This window comes from Nelumbo nucifera, chromosome 2, assembly GCF_055504915.1.
Source record: "Nelumbo nucifera cultivar China Antique chromosome 2, China Antique-T2T, whole genome shotgun sequence".
Classification (NCBI taxonomy): domain Eukaryota; kingdom Viridiplantae; phylum Streptophyta; class Magnoliopsida; order Proteales; family Nelumbonaceae; genus Nelumbo; species Nelumbo nucifera.
In genome coordinates this window covers 5,095,855-5,114,208 of record NC_142650.1, presented here as the reverse complement: position 1 = coordinate 5,114,208, position 18,354 = coordinate 5,095,855, and the positions used below count along the sequence as shown (strand labels likewise).

At 40.9% G+C, this 18,354-nt stretch overlaps 1 protein-coding gene across 3 annotated transcripts in view; it reads right to left on the bottom strand.

Annotated features, from left to right (window-relative positions):
• The window catches only part of LOC104594682 (COP9 signalosome complex subunit 3-like), a 45,389-nt gene extending 27,252 nt beyond the window's left edge, over positions 1-18,137 (bottom strand). For 2 of the 3 annotated variants that reach the window (XR_016082289.1, XM_010255090.3), the window contains exons 1-5: positions 17,677-18,136; positions 16,662-16,777; positions 16,320-16,566; positions 1,598-1,655; positions 1,398-1,487 (exon numbers count right to left, since the gene is read on the bottom strand). Coding sequence is in view for 2 of the 3 variants with exons in the window: in XM_010255090.3 (XP_010253392.1) it covers positions 1,398-1,487; positions 1,598-1,655; positions 16,320-16,566; positions 16,662-16,777; positions 17,677-17,861 (696 nt within the window). In the remaining variant the exon portion in view is untranslated. Of the gene's footprint in view, positions 1-1,397; positions 1,488-1,597; positions 1,656-16,319; positions 16,567-16,661; positions 16,778-17,676 lie in introns of all 3 variants that reach the window. The other variant, XM_010255091.3, reaches the window with a different exon arrangement.
• Positions 18,138-18,354: the final 217 nt, after the last annotated feature.

Below are 18,354 nucleotides of genomic sequence, written 5' to 3'. Positions count from 1 at the left end.
GCGCCCAGCCTTCATCCTTATCTTCTTTCTCTTCAGGTCTTCCCTTAACATAACTTGGCTTCGGCTTCTCTGAGGAGCGCCGCAGGGGGCTAAACTCCTTCAGCCTTCGTCGGGAAGCCCACTGCAAGTCGAGCAACTTCTCTGTTTTTCGGCGCTGTGCGCGTTCCCCCCCTTGTCTCGCGACTAGGGACGATGATAGACCATTAGCATCGTCTATCTTAGTCGTGTCCCCAGTCACGTGAGTTACTAAAGGCTCACGTGCCTTCTTAAACCACTGGATCGGGCCCGCTGACCCAAATGGGCCTTTAATCGCACCCAAGACTTTTCGAATGGGCTTTGGCTCTGGCCCATTTTTAAGCCACTGCGACCTCACGTGACTTTTAAAAGAGTCACATGCACTCGGTTTGGTTTTATCCGGTCTAGATCCAGTTCTTCCTTGGACCGGCTCCTTTTCCTTGTTCAAACAGGTCAAGTTGGTGCCGGTTACAACCTGTGCAAAGGACCTGCCACCCTCCAGGCTGTTCACTACTCCCACACGCATAAAACCCACCCCCTGAGTGCTACCCTTTTGTTTCCCTGAGCTTAGATAGCTTACAACAATCTTTGACCTCTCAGACCACCTTGTCCACAGCATTGTGAGCAAGATGATGATCATGGAAGAGCTTCATGCAAGCTGGGCCACCCAACTTGGTGCATTGTCTTCCACAATGTTGAGCACATGAGACTGCAGACCTTGCATTCTAGTTGACAGAGAAGCTTTTTGTTCTCACTGAGAGCAATGAGAGGGCCGGGATTATGCCAGGGATGCCACCAGTAAGTGGCAGGAGAACTTTTCTCAGGGAAGGCAAAGTAGTGGGCGCTTAGGCTATGGACTTGGCGGGAGACCATCTTCTTCCACTCAGGCTTCTGGTGCAGTGTTTTTGAAGGATAGAGTAGGTCAGTCACTACTATTCTTTTGGCTACCAGAGCATACATCATCAAGATGCATATGGAGGGGTTGGTAGATCTTGCCAGACTGGTACAGCAGGAAGGGGATTGCAAATGGACACATCAGCCCACATGGTCAGTCTCAACAGGGTGGCTTGTGCATAGTGAGAAACAAATAAGAGAAGAAAATGATCCAAGAATTAAGAAAAGTTTAATGCAGTTTTGTTTTCTGCAGGTTCTTTCAAGTTTGCTTCCAGAGAAGAGCTTTAAGATGTTAAACATATATTGATTCTAAAAATATAAGAGGACTATGTTAGATAAAAATGGTAGTGATATAAATAGAGGAGAAATATAACTGTCCAAGGTTTTCGCCCTTTTCCATAGTTACTTTAACTTTGGCATGTTCATCTCCACTTCCATTGATCTGTTTGTTCAAGCTAAGAACATGGGTAAAAGAAGCATTAGCAAACCTGCCCATTATCAATGAGGGAAACCAAACAGTATTTTTTGTAAGCTTCAATAGCTATAGCATTTATAGTTGACATTGGTGCAGTAACAACCTATATCAAAAAAAAAAAATGTGTAATTCAATTCATTAAATTAAGTCAACTGGTCATGAGAGCTAGCAAAAAGTATAGTAAGCCAATTTGACTGGAAATCCTTTACATACATTGCGCAGAAGCTCCCTGGCCTTGCAGAAGTGCTTTTGTCCTATGCATATCATCCCCCTATCATTATATCAAATATAAAATACCGTTAGCTGCAACAGTTATCGGGTAAAGCTCCACAAAAGCCTGCAGTCATAGGTAAAACAGTGAAATAAAAAAAAAAAAAAATTGAGAAAAGGTAAGGTAATTTCATTAAAGATGATATAAAAGTACAAGAGGATCCCCCCCTCCCCCTTCCATTGAAATTCCTTTTTCCCCTCCATTTTGCTAGTAAGAACTAAGAAGGTGCTAAAATCAGCTGAAAATCACCATGTGGGAAGAAGCTTGAGCCATTGAGATATGGCCACAAGAGTATCATAATGCTACATCCAATCTGGTTTTTCATCTCCACTTCCAAAATCTGAACTTGTCATGACTTACATGTTTAGATCAGTGATTGTTGTTTAATCAGTTTGCTAATTGCTTTGGGTTCGCAATTGTTGTATGCTTAATTAAATATTTATCTCATTACAATAGTGTTTGGGATATTGATATCAATATATTTAAAATGACATTCTCCTAAAGATATGAAGATTTTCTATGTTTTAGCATGAAATTTATTGCTATGTAGAAAATATAAGCATAAGATCTAGAATCTAATTTAATTTAAAAAAAAAAAAATTGCCTAAGCCCTGTTGCCTAGCTTTGTCTTGACACCTTGACATTTTGACAACTATGCCTTGAGCCTTTCCTTGAGGGGCTCAAGTTGTAAGTCTCGTATGCCTTATGAAACACTGATACAGCATATAAAACTATTTACATGACAGAGATGCAAAAAATAATGATGTTCCAGTTGTACAGAAAATGGTTGGAAATCATTGAAAAAGAGAGGGTTAAGAGTATATGAACTATTCTACTTCCCCTATATTACCAGAAGCCAAAAACCTTTATCCTTACAAAAATCTTCCCATTTGTATTCCTCTAAATGCACCAATATATTCCAAAAGACTCATGACTCCAAAACATATTTCCTTTCTTTCTAAAGCCCCTAGCAGGCTAAACAACAGTGAGAGATGAGTGGATGCATGCTAACTATATCCATTTCCACCCACATAGCTTGATGAAGTGCCACTAAACCTCACAAGGAAACAGGAAATGTAAAGAGAAAGGGTGCAACAGATTCTTTCGGAGTGTCACAAAGAGAACATATTTGGGACATTTCCCCCACAGACAGATGCTTTTCAAGAAACCCAACAAAGGTTCTCTGATTTTCTTTATTTGATCAGTAACAAAATTAGAATGTATTTATTCATAAATATAGAAAGAATTCCTGGTCCAAGGAATGAACTGGAGGAGAAAAATACACAATAGAAACCTAGCTAAAACATGATAAAAAAGGGATACATACGACCCACCTTATAACATAATCCCCATGCTTGGAGCCCACCACCCCCATAGATATACAGGGAATCCACGATGCCAGTGGCTCATATTGGGAGTCGGAACAAACATGAATGAGCTGCTCCAGGTGGACGCCAAAGCCTTTGCTTCTCCGATATGGTGTCTAAGGAGTCAGGGACTCAAAATTCCTGGACAGGCATTCAATCACTGTCACAAAGTCCCACTGAAACCATATAGCATTCCAAAGAAAATCCCACGCCTGGAGCCCACCACCCTCACAACATCATAACAGGGAATCCAACTATGTCATTGGCTTTATATTGGGAGTTGGTACAGACATGAATGAGCTGTTCAAGGTGGACACCAAAGCCTTTGCTTCTCTAATAATGGTGTCTAAGGAGCCAGGGACTTCAGAATTTCTGGACAGTGATGTGGACGTTTTTACTGGGAAGACATATCACAGCCGGCAGCAACAGTAAAGGGAGCAAGATTTGTTGATTCTCATCTTATCTAATTCTAGCCAGATACAGTTCTTATCTTATCAGTTCAGTAGGATAGATTAAGGGAGTCTTATCTTATCTTATCAGTTCAGTAGGATAGATTAGTAGGGAGTCTTCCTAATTAGCAAGGAGTCTTCCTAAAAGTAGGACTCTTATCTCTTGTAATCTCCTAATTAAGGAGCTGATTTTATTCAATAAAGGCATCGAAAATTTCAGTCAAGAAAGAGAGCAAAGGAGAGTTGGTGATCTCTTGAACAAATCACTATTAAGGCGCCAAAATAGGTTCCTCAAGAAAAGGGAGGAACAAGGGAAAACAAGAGGTTTTCCCCATGGACCGACCCGTGACGAGATCCTATTCGCGGGCCCATAACAGACAGACATCCAATCACTGCCTGGAAGTCCCTTCTGCAACCATAGCATTCCAACCCAATGAAAAGGCTAACTTTAATCCTTGCAGCAACAACAAGAGTTCCTCTCCAAGGAAATTTCATCCCTAAACTGGCTTTGAATAATTCATTATAATATTCCAATTGTGATCCCTAAAAATATCTCTGATAACTCAAGGTTCTCTGAAAATTTTCACAAACCTTAGATGAGACTACTGAAATCTAGCATTATTCTATCAAACAAACATTCTCCACCTAGAGAAGTGCAAAATGACTATGTATTCCCCGGATGCCTTGACTACCTCTGGATGGTTCCTTTGGAGGGCTTCCCCTACTAGGAACAGTACTAGTTCTTTTTTGTTATCTGGATTCTGGACAAGGAGAATGTATTTTCAAATATACATGCAATCCAATATTTAGTAATCAGTAAATAACATTTCTATTGAAGATTAATCAGTTTTATGTTGTTTTTCTGAGTAGATGTTTTATGTTAGTTGTTAGATAGGTGGTGGGGACCACAGTAGTTATGTGAATCCAAATTTTATTATGTTTTTGAGTCTTATATATGCTGCTTTATGTTTTGCCGCCCTATAAGGGCATAGTTGTCTTTGTGCTGCTCTATTATTTTTAGTATAAATAATAAGTGAAGGGGGCAGCCAGATTATGGCTCTTTTTTCTTTCAAGATCTCTTCTTCTCTTCTTCTCTTCTCTTCTTCTCTTCTCTTCTCTTCTTCTCTTCTTCTCTTCTTCTCTTTTCAAAAAACCACTTTTCTGTTCATAATTTTTTGAGTTCAGCAGATTTCTACTTGGTATCAGAGCACCAGCTAGGGTTCTTGAAGTATTCTCATGCAGCCCTAGATCGGCCGACTGCATGAAGTAACAAAGGGCTGACCGATCTGCTATATACAGCCCAGTTCTTGTATTTTTTTGTGGGATCCAGTCATCAGGAAGGTGATCTACTGTTCGGCATCAAAATCAGGAAGAACTGAAGTATGGGGAAGAGTCCCAGAAAAGTCGATGAAAAGCATTAGCTTAGAATGGGTTGTTCTGTTTGTCCATCAACAAGCTTAAGCCACAGCAACAGAGACTGAAGATCGAGGAGTTAAGTTAAGGTTTTTCAGCAATGGATAGAGGCTTAGTGGAAGGAGGCTTTGTGGAGAAAGCAAAATGGAGGTCAACTTTGAGGGTAGAGGCCAAAGATTTTCTCTTTGAAGAAATACGGATCAAAGGAAGAATGGGACTGAAAATAAGAGAACAGCAGAGGGCTACAGTTCTTGTGTAAGGCTCAGACATGATTGTCTGGGTGAAGGAATATGTCTTTGATGCAGCAACTAAAGGGAAACAGACAAAATGGAAAGAAAAGTCCTCAGAGTCAAGTAGGAGGTATGTGATGGAGAACAAGGGGAATGCAAAGGGTGCATTCATATCTCTCACTGAATATTTTTCTAAAGGAAGGAAGCAGATGGTTTGCTTCCCTCAAGGGAAGAATGGCAAAGGATGGATAAAGATAGCTGGGATACTAACAAAATTCCTAAATAGAAAGGAATTGGAAAAAAAAAAGAACCATCGGAAATTGATGAAAGGGAACTAAGACCAGAAACTAGAAGACAGATCATGTATAAGGAAGAGGTACCAGAAAAGAAATTTTTAACCATGGCAAACAGTAGGAGGGATCCTTCCTGGATAGCAAATGGAACAGCAGGAAAATGGGAAAGAACACTAGTGGTTGAAGCTGGAGGATTGGTGACAGATTGGTGGAAAGTTGCAGAACTACTGAAGCTCAAACTGGAGCTAAGAAGCACCTTCATCTTAACTCCATTTGATTCTGCTAAGGCAGTATTGGACCCTCTCAAAAACCAGGTAAATGTTAGAGCATGTTGTATCCAAGATGTTCTGGGGACCTTTTCAGTCTATAAATGGTCTTCTTCTTCAAATTCGAAAGTGTTCTTAATGGAAGATAATGTTACTGTCTGAGTGGTTGGGCTGCCATTCCATCTCTGGAATCAAGAAACTACAAACTCAATTGCTTTGCTGTGTGGAGCTCGCCTTGATGGTGTCTTCTGGGGAGATCTGCGAAGTGCAGCCATTCTACTGGGTGGAGTAAAACCAGAAGATATACCGAGGAAGGTGACTGTAATTGTGGATGAACTGTTCTTACCAGTTTGGTTAGTGTCCTCCATTGAAGCTAACCTTTGGAGGGAGGCAAGGCAGGAGGAAGACGAAAAGGTGGAGGAAATGGAGTTACGTGGCAGCTTGAAGTTGGTTGGAAAAAAGAGACAAGGAAGTTTCACTGAAATGGAAACTCTACCTTTAGGCAGTCCAAAAGATTTGGGTCAGGAGACTATTAGGAGACATGTGACACAAGGTAAAGGTTTGACAACCAATAGAACCTTTGCTCAGGTAACTGCTTGTGGCGCCAAACAAAATATATTGAATGATTCAAATGAAGGAAGGGCAGAGGTATTGGTAGCCTCAGAAATATGCACGGGAGTCCAACCAGCAGGCCCATCTCTAAATTGTAATTTTGGGCCCAGTAGGCCCGAAAAGTTAAGTAGATGCTTAAAAGACCCAAGAGTGAGAGGGGCACGTGACAAGGTTGGCTCCTCAGGTAGACAGTAAAATTTATATACCATCATCTTCCTCAAGCCCTTTCTCTCGTTCGAACAGGTCAGCAAAGGTCTCCAGCTCATTACAGTGCAGACCCTTGAAGAAGATGCCGCTCGAGGAACAGGAACGCCGTAACCCCAGGAGTGTGAAGAGCAGTGAGGTTTTCGACTCTGATTCGGAAAGATTGACAGACGATGAAGAACTTTCTGATTCCAATTCAGATTTGGAAGAAACCATTAGCTTGGGAAGTATCGACCTCCAAAAGCCAAGAGATATACTGGAAGAGGGTAGCCTAAACACTGAACTGTTATTCCTAGAGGAGGAGACGGATTCGCAAGATTCTGGTAATATCAAAACGCAAAGAAGAGTGAGCCTTAGCAGCAGAGAACAGATCTTTCCCAAACTGGGTATGTTATACAAAAGACAGGTGGAGTCGGGAACACTGAAAGAGGTAAGGCAGAGTGCATCCCGGCCAATAAACGAGTCCATTCCATATGTGCAGCCTAGTCAGGACATCAGGCCAGAGAGACAGGAATCAAAATTGGAGCCTTACCTAAGGATTCACGCAGAGGGAAAGAGAAGTGAAGTTTCTATGACTGTAGAGGGTGAGGAAGTATTGGTTGTACCTAGTCCACTTCCACTGCTAAGTCCGAAAAAGGGGAAGGGCCTAATCCTGACTCCAAGAATTGATACCCAGCAGCCGGTCCACATGCAACCATCTATGCTAATTCTAGGTAAGCCTGTCCATTTGGTTTTAGATACTAACTTGGAGTCTCTGCCTGTAACAAATGTCCTGGAATCCCAACCAGACCAACCAACTGGTAGTAAGGAAGTGGCGATTGATAATGATGGAGTCCGATCAGAGAAGGGAGTTGGGTTGTTAGAAAGGAAACAAGAGGAGTTAGAATGGGTTTGGGAGCAGATTTGTGCCCTGCTGGAGAAATATAAACAGAAGGAGGAAATGATAGAGGTGGCTCCAAAAAACCCTGAATCAGAGGCAAGAACCAATAGATTGGGGCAGGAATTAGGAAATAAAGAGCAGAATAGGAAGTCTGTGGGAAATAAGGGTAGGAAAAAGAAGAAAAATTCTGAAGTAGAGAGACTAACAATGGACATTGAAGGGGATATCGAGTTCAGTGGCAGAGGTGAAAGAAAGAAGGGTTCTAAATGAAGGAACACTACACTGGAGGGCTAAATTCTTGAGAGGTAATGAAGATAATAAGCTGGAATGTAAGGGGTTTGGGTAGTGCCAGAAAAAGGAGTTCGATTAAGGAGCTACTTAGGAGAGAAAGACTTGATGTTGTGATGTTGCAGGAGACAAAATTAGTTGAACTGGATAGAAGGTGGGTCAGAGAGATCTGGAAAATAAGAGGGGTAAGATGGTGCTCAGCTCCGTCGTGGGGAGTTTCGGGGGGAATAGTAACTTTGTGGAGGGAGGACTTCGGAGAACCAATAGAGGAGCTAATAGGAAACTTCACTGTATCCCTAAAATTCAGAATGGTGGAAGATGGATTTATTTGGGTGCTAACAAATGTGTATGGTCCAAATAATCACAGAGAGAGGAATGAGTTATGGGAGGAGCTTCATGGAATTCAAGGTTTGTGGGAAGGTCCTTGGTGTTTGGGGGGTGATTTTAATGCAATAAGATTCACAAATGAGTCAAATAATCCCAGGCAGGCCATTACAACTAGTATGAGGAAGTTCAATGACTTCATAAATTCTTGTGAGTTACGGGAGCTTCCTTTACTACAGGCTACCTACACTTGGTCCAACTTCCAAGAAAACCCAACCTGCTCAAAGCTTGAAGATTCCTATTTAATGAGGGTTGGGAGAGCCACTGGAGAGGTTTGGTGGCTAAGGCCCTACCTAGGATAACCTCTGATCACTACCCTATAGAAGTAGGACAATAATCTCTTGGTAATGGACCTAGACCATTTAGGTTTGAAAATATGTGGCTGACATACCCGGACTTCTTGCCTAAGGTTAAGGAATGGTGGAGTGAAGAGATGAGAGAAGTGAAATGGGATGAGATTAGATTCCACAAAAAATTAAAAAGGTTAAGAGGCAAAATAAAAGAATGGAATAAGGTTCAATTTGGAAGAGTGGAGGAGGTAAAAGCTAGATTAGTGGTTCAGATTGAGGAGTTAGATAAAAAAGAATCCCAAGGGATGATGGATGAGCAAGACAGATAAATGAGGAGGAAACTCAAAAAGGAGTTAGAGGAGACTTTGTTGAGGGAGGAGATCTCTTGGAGACAAAAATCCAGACATAAGTGGATCAAGGAAGGGGATGGGAATACCAAATTCTTTCATGTTTTGGCTAATGGGAGAAGGAGGAAAATTTTGATACTAAAGCTTGAGGTTGATGGTGTGGAGATAACCTCTCAAGAGGAGATTGCCAGTAGGATTGTGGATCACTTCAAATCCATCTTTCAAAGACCCTTAGAGAATCGGTTAATAGTAGGGGAGGAGAATTGGCCAACTTTGAACCAAACAGATAAGGGATGGCTGGAAAGAATGATTGAGGAAGAGGAAATTAAACAAGCTGTTTTTTCTATGGATAGGGCTAAGGCACCGGGTCCTGACGGATTTACAATGGCATTTTATCAGGATTGTTGGGACATAGTCAAAGAAGACTTATTTGGAGTATTAAGAGAATTCGAGGATAAACATTTTGTGAGTCCTGGAATCAATGCCACCTTTATAGCCTTAATTCCCAAAAAGAATGATGCCAGACACCCCAAAGATTTTCGGCCAATTAGCCTAGTGACACGCATCTATAAGATTCTGGCAAAAGTGCTCTCTAGGAGGATCAAAGCAGTTCTCCCCTCTCTCGTTAATCAAGCACAAGGAGCCTTTATACAGGATAGACAAATTATAGATCAGATCCTTATTGCAAACGAGAGTGTGGAGGAGATAAGGAGATCAGGCGGGAAAGGATTTGTTTGCAAACTGGACTTGGAGAAAGCCTATGACTTAGTGGATTGGAATTTCCTGCTGGAGATGTCAAGAAGACGTGGATTTGGGGATAATGGTGTAATTGGATAAGATGATGCTTAAACTCTTGTCGTTATTCAGTGTTGGTGAATGGGGTGGTTAAGAACTTTTTTCCAGCCAATAGAGGCTTAAGACAAGGGGATCCACTCTCCCCTTTCCTCTTTACACTTGTTGCTGATGTCTTTAGTAGGATGATCTCCAAAGCAGATGAGGAGGGCCAAATAAAAGGATGGAGAATAGGGAGCAAAGGCATTCCAGTAACTCACCTTCAGTTTGCTGATGATATTGTTATTTTCTGTGAAGGGAATGAATTGAGCAAAGTGGAGAACCTTAAAGATTTTAATAAGTACTTTTGAGAGGGTCTCCAATTTGAAGGTAAATTTTGATAAAAGTTGTGTGGCTGGAGTGAACTTGGAGAATAGGGAGATTGAATCCATTGCAGAATGCTTAGGTTGCAATATTTCTTCTTGTCCTTTGACATACTTAGGGCTACCCTTAGGAGTCAACCCTAAAGAAAGTAGTTTCTGGGCCCCTATTGTGGAGAAATTTGATAAGTGCTTGGCGGCTTGGAAAAAGAATTACATTTCAATAGGGGGTAGGTTGACTTTAATTAAGGCTACACTTGCCAACCTTCCAACCGACTTCCTTTTACTGTTCAGGATTCCTCCAAGGGAGGCTAAGAAACTGGAGAAGAGAATGAGGGACTTTCTATGGGAACCAGGAGAGGTGAAAAAGGATCACTTGATCAGATGGAAGATAGTTAACAAACCAAAGGAAGAAGGGGGTTTAGGGATAGGGAACATAGTGTTGAAGAATGTAGCCCTTCTAGGGAAGTGGCTATGGAGATGGCCCCGAGAGAGAGAGAGATTATGGCATGAGGTGGTGGCAAGTATTCATGGTTGTGCAGGAAATGGTTGGGATTCCGGGATATCTCGCCAAGCTACCCTTACTACACCTTGGAAGGCTATACATGGTATTCTCCCTCGCTTCCTCAGATTCATCAGGTATGATGCTTGTTCTGGTAATGCTATTCTATTCTAGGAGGATATTTGGGTGGGTACTCAACCCCTCAAAGATTGTTTCCCCTCGCTCTATTCCATTTCCCTTCACAAACATGAGCCAATTGCAACTTTTCTCCCGAGCTTGTTAAACCCCTTATCTTTAAACTGGGACTTTGGGTTTCATAGAGGGTTAAGGGATGGTGAATCGAGTTGTGTTATTGAGCTAATTCATTTACTAGAATCCATTTGCTTGGACCCCACTTCTTCTAATCAAAGGGTTTGGACTCCTCTTCCAAAAGGTACTTTTACTTGCTCTTCTTTTCTAAAATCCCTCAGTTCTAACCCCATTTCCCAAGGATTCCCTGTCAAAGAAGTCTGGGCGCGACCTATTCCCCCAAAAATTGTTGTATTCTGCTGGGAAGTCTTCTATGGGAAAATCAATACTTTGGAAAACTTACAGAAAAAGAGACCCTCGCTTTGTCTTTCCCCAAATTGGTGTTCCTTGCGTAAGGTCGAGAATGAGGACTGTTTCCATTTGCTGATCTCCTGTTCCTTTGCTACAGCTATATGGAGGTGGAGCCTTTGTTTATTTGGAGGTAGATGGTCTATGCCTTCTGATTTAAGCTTGTTATTCAACCCATCTGTCTTTGTTTGGCACACTAGAAGAGGTAAGGTCATGTGGAAATGCGTCAGGGCAGCCACCCTGTGGACTCTTTGGGAGGAAAGGAATGCAAGAATTTTCTTAGAGAAGGAAAGAATGTTAGATGAAATGAAGGATTGTATCCTAACAAGAGCAATCCATTGGCTGAAAACTGTGGATATCTTTGATGACTTGTGGAGGAATTGGCTAGTAATAGCTAACACTTCAACAAAGAAGGACAGAATTCTATCAGAATGGATTCCGCCTTTGGAAGGTGTCATCAAGCTGAACTTTGATGGAAGCAGCCAAGGCAACCTCGGGCCTTTAGGTATAGGGGGTATCCTAAGAAATAAGGACAGCAACATAATTTCCCCATTCTCAGGACCAATGGGAGTGGGCGATTCCACAAGGGCAGAAACCCTTGTTGCAGTACAAGGAATTCAGATCGCCAACCAGCTTGGGGTGGAGCATTTCCTAGTTGAAGGGGACTCTCAGGTGGTAACAAGGTGGCTCCTAAACTTGGATACCACCATTTGGGGCTACAAAGATCTCATCAAAAAAGTAAAGTGGTTAACCAGCAATATGAGAGTTGAAGTAAAATGGGTTAGTAGGTCTGCTAATTCTTTGGCTAATGCTTTAGCCAAACAGGGGGTTTCTAGGGAAGATCTTTTTTGTGCTTCTATGTAAGTTGTTATTAATTTGGAAATCTGTACTTAACTAGCCCGGAGAGGTTGCAACTCGTGCCTTTCCTTGGAGACTTTGTACTATTGTCTATTGCTAATTAATAAAATTATTTCGATTACCAAAAAAAAGAGTCCCAGAAAAGTTGGACTCTTTTTTTTATATGATCTTGGACAGCCAGGTATTGTTAGTTTTCTTTTGATATTCTAAAGAAGGTGGTTAAGTTTCTGGAATTTTTTGAGCCTCCTGGAGTGATTGATTCACTCTTCTCTCTATTAGGAGGCGTGGGGAGGAGAGAGATTTCTCTCCGGATAGGGTTTTCTTCTTCCAGAAGGGTTGGTTTCCGTGTGTGTGATATTAAATTGTTTTTGAAAGGTCTCCAATCTATTTTTTTTTTCTTACTGTTGAACTGTTTAAAGTAAGATGGAGAATTGGAACCGAGGTGAAATCCACCGGTACTGTGGGACTAGGTGTTGGAGGTAGTAATGATATTTTTGGGTCTGGAATCATTACTACAGTAAAATTTGATGGTACAAATTATTTAGAGTGGGCACAATCAGCCAAAATGATTATTGGTGCCCGTGGAAAATTAGGGTACATCACTAGGGAGGAGAAGAAACCTGATACAGACTCTTCCCGATGGGTGCAGGAGAATTACATGGTAATGTCCTGGCTGTATAATTCTCTGTTACCTCATATTGCAAAAAAATTTCCTATGGGCTAATACTGCTAAGGAGATTTGGGATGTAGTGACTAAAACCTACTCTCAAAAGCAAAATGAAGCCAGAGCCTATCAGTTAAGGAATCAGATGATAAATATGAAACAGGGAGAAAAACCCCTTGTTGTGTATTTCTTCATGCTAAAAACCCTTTGGTAGGAAATAGATCACTTAGAAGTTGTAGCATGGGAAAGGGTAAATGATGCAACAACCTATCACAAACTAGTAGAGAGGAATAGGGTTTTTGAGTTCTTGGCAGAGTTGAACCCTAAATTTGGCATTGCTAAGCAGCATATTCTTTCTAGGGAGGGTGTGACACTCTTTCAAGCCTATGCCTTTGTCTCTGGAGAGGAGAATAGGAGGAATGTAATGCTGAGATAGCCTGAGATTAACCAGTCGGCTATGGTTAGTACAACCAAAAACCTAAGCCGAATGGAGACAGGGGGTGTAGTGAGACTAGAAGGGAAGATAAGGACTTGGTGTGTGATTATTGTAAGAAGCCTAAGCATACCAAGGACACTTGTTGGAAGCTTCATCCAAATATTATGCTTGCCCGAATAAGGAACAAGAAGAGAAATGCAAATGTGGTCACTACAGGAGACTCTTTAGCCCCTCTTTCCCAAACTGATTGGGAATCCATTGCAGTAGCAGTAGTGAGAACATAACTAGAGAGGTTTGGACAGCTTATGAGTAAGAAAGATTCACCTAGCTTTGGCCTTCCAGATGGACAGCAAAATGTAGGAGCCAACTACACCACTTCTTTTGCACATACAGGTAGTTCATATGCAACTGCAAATCTTGCATCCACTTCAGGTAAGGAGGGATCTTCCTAGATTATAAACTCAGGAGCATCTGAGCACATGACTAATGCCCCTACCATTTTCAGTTCTTATCAGTTGTACTCTGGTAGAGATAGAGTCTCTACAGCGGATGGTTCACATATTCCCATTGCTGGGAAGGGGACAGTTAGAGTAACCAATGATATAACTTTATCTTTTGTTTTACATGTCCCTATACTTCATAACAACCTACTTTCCGTTAGTTCTTTAACAAAAAGTTTGAATTGTTCCGTGACCTTTCTTCCTGGTAATTGTGTTTTGCAGGATCTGGAGTCAAAGAAGATGATTGGGAGTGGTTGTGAGGTGAATGGAGTCTACCTTCTAGATGAGATTCCGAGACATCAGGACCATCATGTTAGCAGCAACAGTAGTAATGGGTCAGAGTCAGTGAACCAGATTATGCTTTGGCACAATCGCTTGGGACATCTTTCTTTTAGTTCTTTGAAATTTCTTTTCCCCAAGTTGTTTGAGTCTGTTCAGTTATCTACCTTGGAGTGTGAGAGTTGACAGTTAGGAAAGCATTGTACACAGTCTTTTAAACCAAGTAATAAAAGAAGTACTTTTGCTTTTAATATTGTTCATACATATGTATGGGGGCCATATTATATCCCTTCCATGGAAGGATACCGTTACTTTTTCTTGTTTGTGGATGATTATGCACGATAATCATCCCTTCCATGGAAGGATACCGTTACTTTTTCCTGTACCTAACACCACTGCTGCAGCTAATCCCACTGACCTTGATCTTCTCATTGCACTTCATAAAGGGAAGAGAAAGTGTATGCCCATTGCATTTCACACCATCTTTCCTACAGTGCCTTGTCACCCTCCCACCGTGCTTTCCTTTCTTCCCTGGATTCTATGTCTATACCCAGGAATGTTATTGAGGCTCTCTCCAAACCTGAGTGGAAAACAACCACACAATAAGAGATGGAAGCCTTGGTTAAAAACCAAACTTGGGAAATAGTTGATCTTCCCCCAAAGAAGGAGACAGTCGGATGTAGATGGGTATTCACAGTGAAGTATAAGGCCGATGGCAAGATAGAGAGGTACAAGGCAAGGTTGGTAGCGAAAGGGTATACTCAGACCTATGATGTTGATTATCTAGAAACCTTTGCAGCGGTAGCTAAATGAGTTCAGTTCGTATCCTTTTATCTCTGGCAGCCACCTATTCATGGCCCTTGTTTCAGCTTGATGTCAAAAATGCTTTTCTCAATGGTGATTTACAGGAGGAGGTATATATGGACATTCCAGTAGGCTTTTAAGAAAATGTTGGTAAATGAAAGGTGTGCAAACTCAGAAAATCTCTGTATGGCCTAAAATAGTCACCTAGGGCTTGGTTTGACAGGTTAAGAGGGGCATTTATCCGTTTTGGATACACTCAAACCTAGTCTGATCACACCCTCTTTGTAAAGAAGAGAGATGCTCTGCTGTCAATTGTGATTGTGTATGTGGATGATATAGTAGTTACAGGAAATGATCTGGAGGAGATCGATAATCTCAAAAAATCATTGCAGCAAGAATTTGAGATCAAAGATCTTGGTGAGCTTAAATACTTCTTAGGAATTGAAATTGCAAGATCCAAGCATGGGATCTTCATCTCACAGAGAAAGTATGTTTTTGACCTACTACGGGAGACTGGGAAGCTGGGGATCAAACCAACAGAAACTCCTATTGATCCAAATCACAGAATTAATGATGTGGATGGTGGGTTGGTAAAAGATGTGGGGAGATATCAAAGAATGGTGGGCTGACTGCTATATTTGTGTATGACATGACCAGATATTTCTTATGTTGTCGGTTTTGTGAGTCAGTACATGCATGCACCTCGAGTTCAGCACTAGGAAGCTATTGAGAGAATACTTGCATATCTGAAAAAGCACCCTGGCAAAGGCATTCTTTTCTCAAATCATGAGAATCTGAAGCTAGAATCCTATACAGATGCAGACTGGGCAGGATGCTTAGATAACAGGAGGTCTACATCAGGAGTTTGTACCTTTGTAGGTGGAAACTTGATCTCCTTGATGAGTAAGAAGCAAGCGGTTGTGGCAAGGTTTAGTGTAGAAGTTGAGTATAGATCCATGGCCCATGGTGTCTCAGAACTTCTTTGGGTTAAATCTCTTTTGAGTGAAATTGGGGTGAAAGTAGAGGAACCTATGATGTTGTATTGTGACAATCAGGCTGCAATCAATATTGCCCACAATCCAATTCAGCATGACAGGACAAAACACATTGAAGTTGATAGACACTTCATAAGAGAAAGGGTAACAGCCGGAGAAGTCTATTTGCCTTATGTCTCTTCAGAGTTGCATTTGGCTGATGTTCTCACTAAAGGGGTGGCAAAAAACAAGCTTGAACATGATCTACGCAAGTTGGGAATGTGTGACATTTACTCCCAACTTGAGGGGGAGTGTTAAAGATTAATCAATTTTGTGTTGTTTTTCTGAGTAGATGTTTTATATTAGTTGTTAAATATGTGGTGGGGACCACAGTAGTTATGTGAGTCCAAATTTTATTATGTTTTTTAGTCTTATATATGTTGTTTTATGTTTTACCGCCCTATAAGGGCATAGTTGTCTTTGTATTGCTCTATTATTTTTAGTATAAATAATAAGTGAAGGGGGCGGCCAGATTATGGCTCTCTTTTCTTTCAAGATCTCTTCTTCTCCTTCTCTCTTCAAGAAACCACTTTTCTGTTCATATTTTTTTGAGTTCAGCAGATTTTTACTGTTTCAAATAAGGAAATGCCTTGAAAAGTGAAGTATCATTTGTTTTATGAATAACAACAAAATTTCCTTGTTTCATCTGTTGCATGTTATACATAACTCTACTTTTTAAAAAGTTGGGTTCATGAAAACTTTAGACAACACTTTCTCAAAGGTGATTTCCTGGCACAAATTATATATTATAATAAACAAGGCAACAAAACTAACAGTTACCCATAATAGCGATGTAGAAAAAACTAGAGATATTACCCATAATAGCAATATAGGAAGAAGTCCCTCGGTTGATCAATCTCAAAAATATCCTCCTTCAAAATGCCTAATCCAGTTTTATAGCTCTTTGCCAATAAACAAAGAAGGAGAAAATCCGGATGCAAAGCAGTTAAATGTTCAGAAGAAGACCGAAGCTTTTGTACAGCTGTACGCATGGGAGCTACACCCCGTAATGGTTCTTGAAGCAGCACAACTTGATCCTTGAACCTCTTGCAAACAGATACAACTGCATTTATAAGAAATCAATCCTTAGACCAATTAGGAGCATTAGGAAATCTGACAATGGTGAACAAATTTACTTTGTTGTGAACAGTAGAATACATTTATCAGCTGCCAAACGTATCTGCTCTGCTAAACAAGAATTGATAAAGGTAGAGACGGACATAATGAATTCACTAGGTTGCTCTCTTGATATTGGAGCAGAAGTATATGCCTCCCTGTCAAACCACAAACACCAGAAAAGTATACAGCTTGATCAAATAACCAGATAACAGAGCTGAATATATACATGGATTCATTTATATCCAATGATTTTCTCAACTTTTCCTTTTCTTTCCAAACACATATTTATTGTTGCAATTTCTTAGGAAAAAAAGAAGGTCACAGAAACATGAATAAAGGCGAGAACTAAGAAGCCAAATTTTTATACAGCAACGAAGAATGGAACTGAAGCAATACCGTTTACAACCCCAAATGATTATTCATATTTAGGCTACAAATCCAGCTATAGTAGGTCTACCATGATAAAAAAGTAGATTACTTTGTACCAATATTACATGTATCGAGTTCGGAATCATCACAACCGGTATCACTTCTTCAAACAATAATTCTCTGCTTATATGACTTAATTATAATGCCATATCATCAAGGGCATAAGACCATGCTCTTTAAGGTACCATAACCTTAGAATAACATGACTGGTGCTTACAAAACGAGTCAACCAAAAATCGACTCGAAAACTTTAAAGAAAGTCAAAACACAAAATTCAGCAACGTAACGATTCCATATCCAACTGAACGGAAAGAAAGGTTCATCCATTTAAAATTTAACAGAAACAGGACTATAATGTGCTCCATGCACTTCTTTACGCTATCAAAGGAACAAAACCCATTCCATAGTTAACCCAATTAGTTTGTTAAAATGTCGATGCATCAAAACTCACTTCCAATAAGACTAGAAGTAATCGGATATCACGAAGATCCGGACAAAACGCGTAAAACCCCATAATTCAAAGAGGATAAAAGAAAAACACAATGTAGCAGGAAGTACAAATGCGGGAGAGTTTGGAAGGAAAACAACTTTTTTTTTCTTTGGTAAAAGAAGGAAAGCAACTTACAGGATATAGAGATAGCCAAGAGATTGTTTAGCGGGGTCGAGCTGCCCCAAGAAAGAAGCTAATCGTGGCGCCTCAGATTGGAGAGATTCCTCGGTCAGTTTCAAGAGATTGTGAAGATGAGATATATCCTCCACGCTACCCGAAAGCCCTTGTATTTGAGTGATCAAAGCTTCCATGGATTCCATGTTAAATTAAATTAATCGAACGATTTGACAAATGACGAATAAGCTATAATCACTAACGAACCGAGCAGATTTTACGAAGAATAAACAAGCTCCTTCCCTTCTTCGTCGGGAGTGGAGAGATTGCCGACCAAGTGACTGTCTTATTAATATATTCGGGCTGTTACTCGTTCAGTCCATCGGCCACAGAGCCTAGCTTGGCCAGAAACCGGCCTCGCTTAAGGGACGGGATCTGCTCCTCACACATGAGCGCCTCATATGCACATCCACCGTGCATTGGAAACATTTTTCGTGAATAATAATTAATAAATACGAGACATGTTCCTATCATGTGCGTGTGAGGCGCCTGTGAGGCGTTAGGTGTGAGAGCCGATTCGGATTGAAACCGCGCGATTTCCTGCCAACAAGACCTGACACCGCGCGATTGGAACCTACTATTGGAAGACGTCGTGTATAAGATGTGTGGTGTCACATACGTAATTTATTGGCATATGAT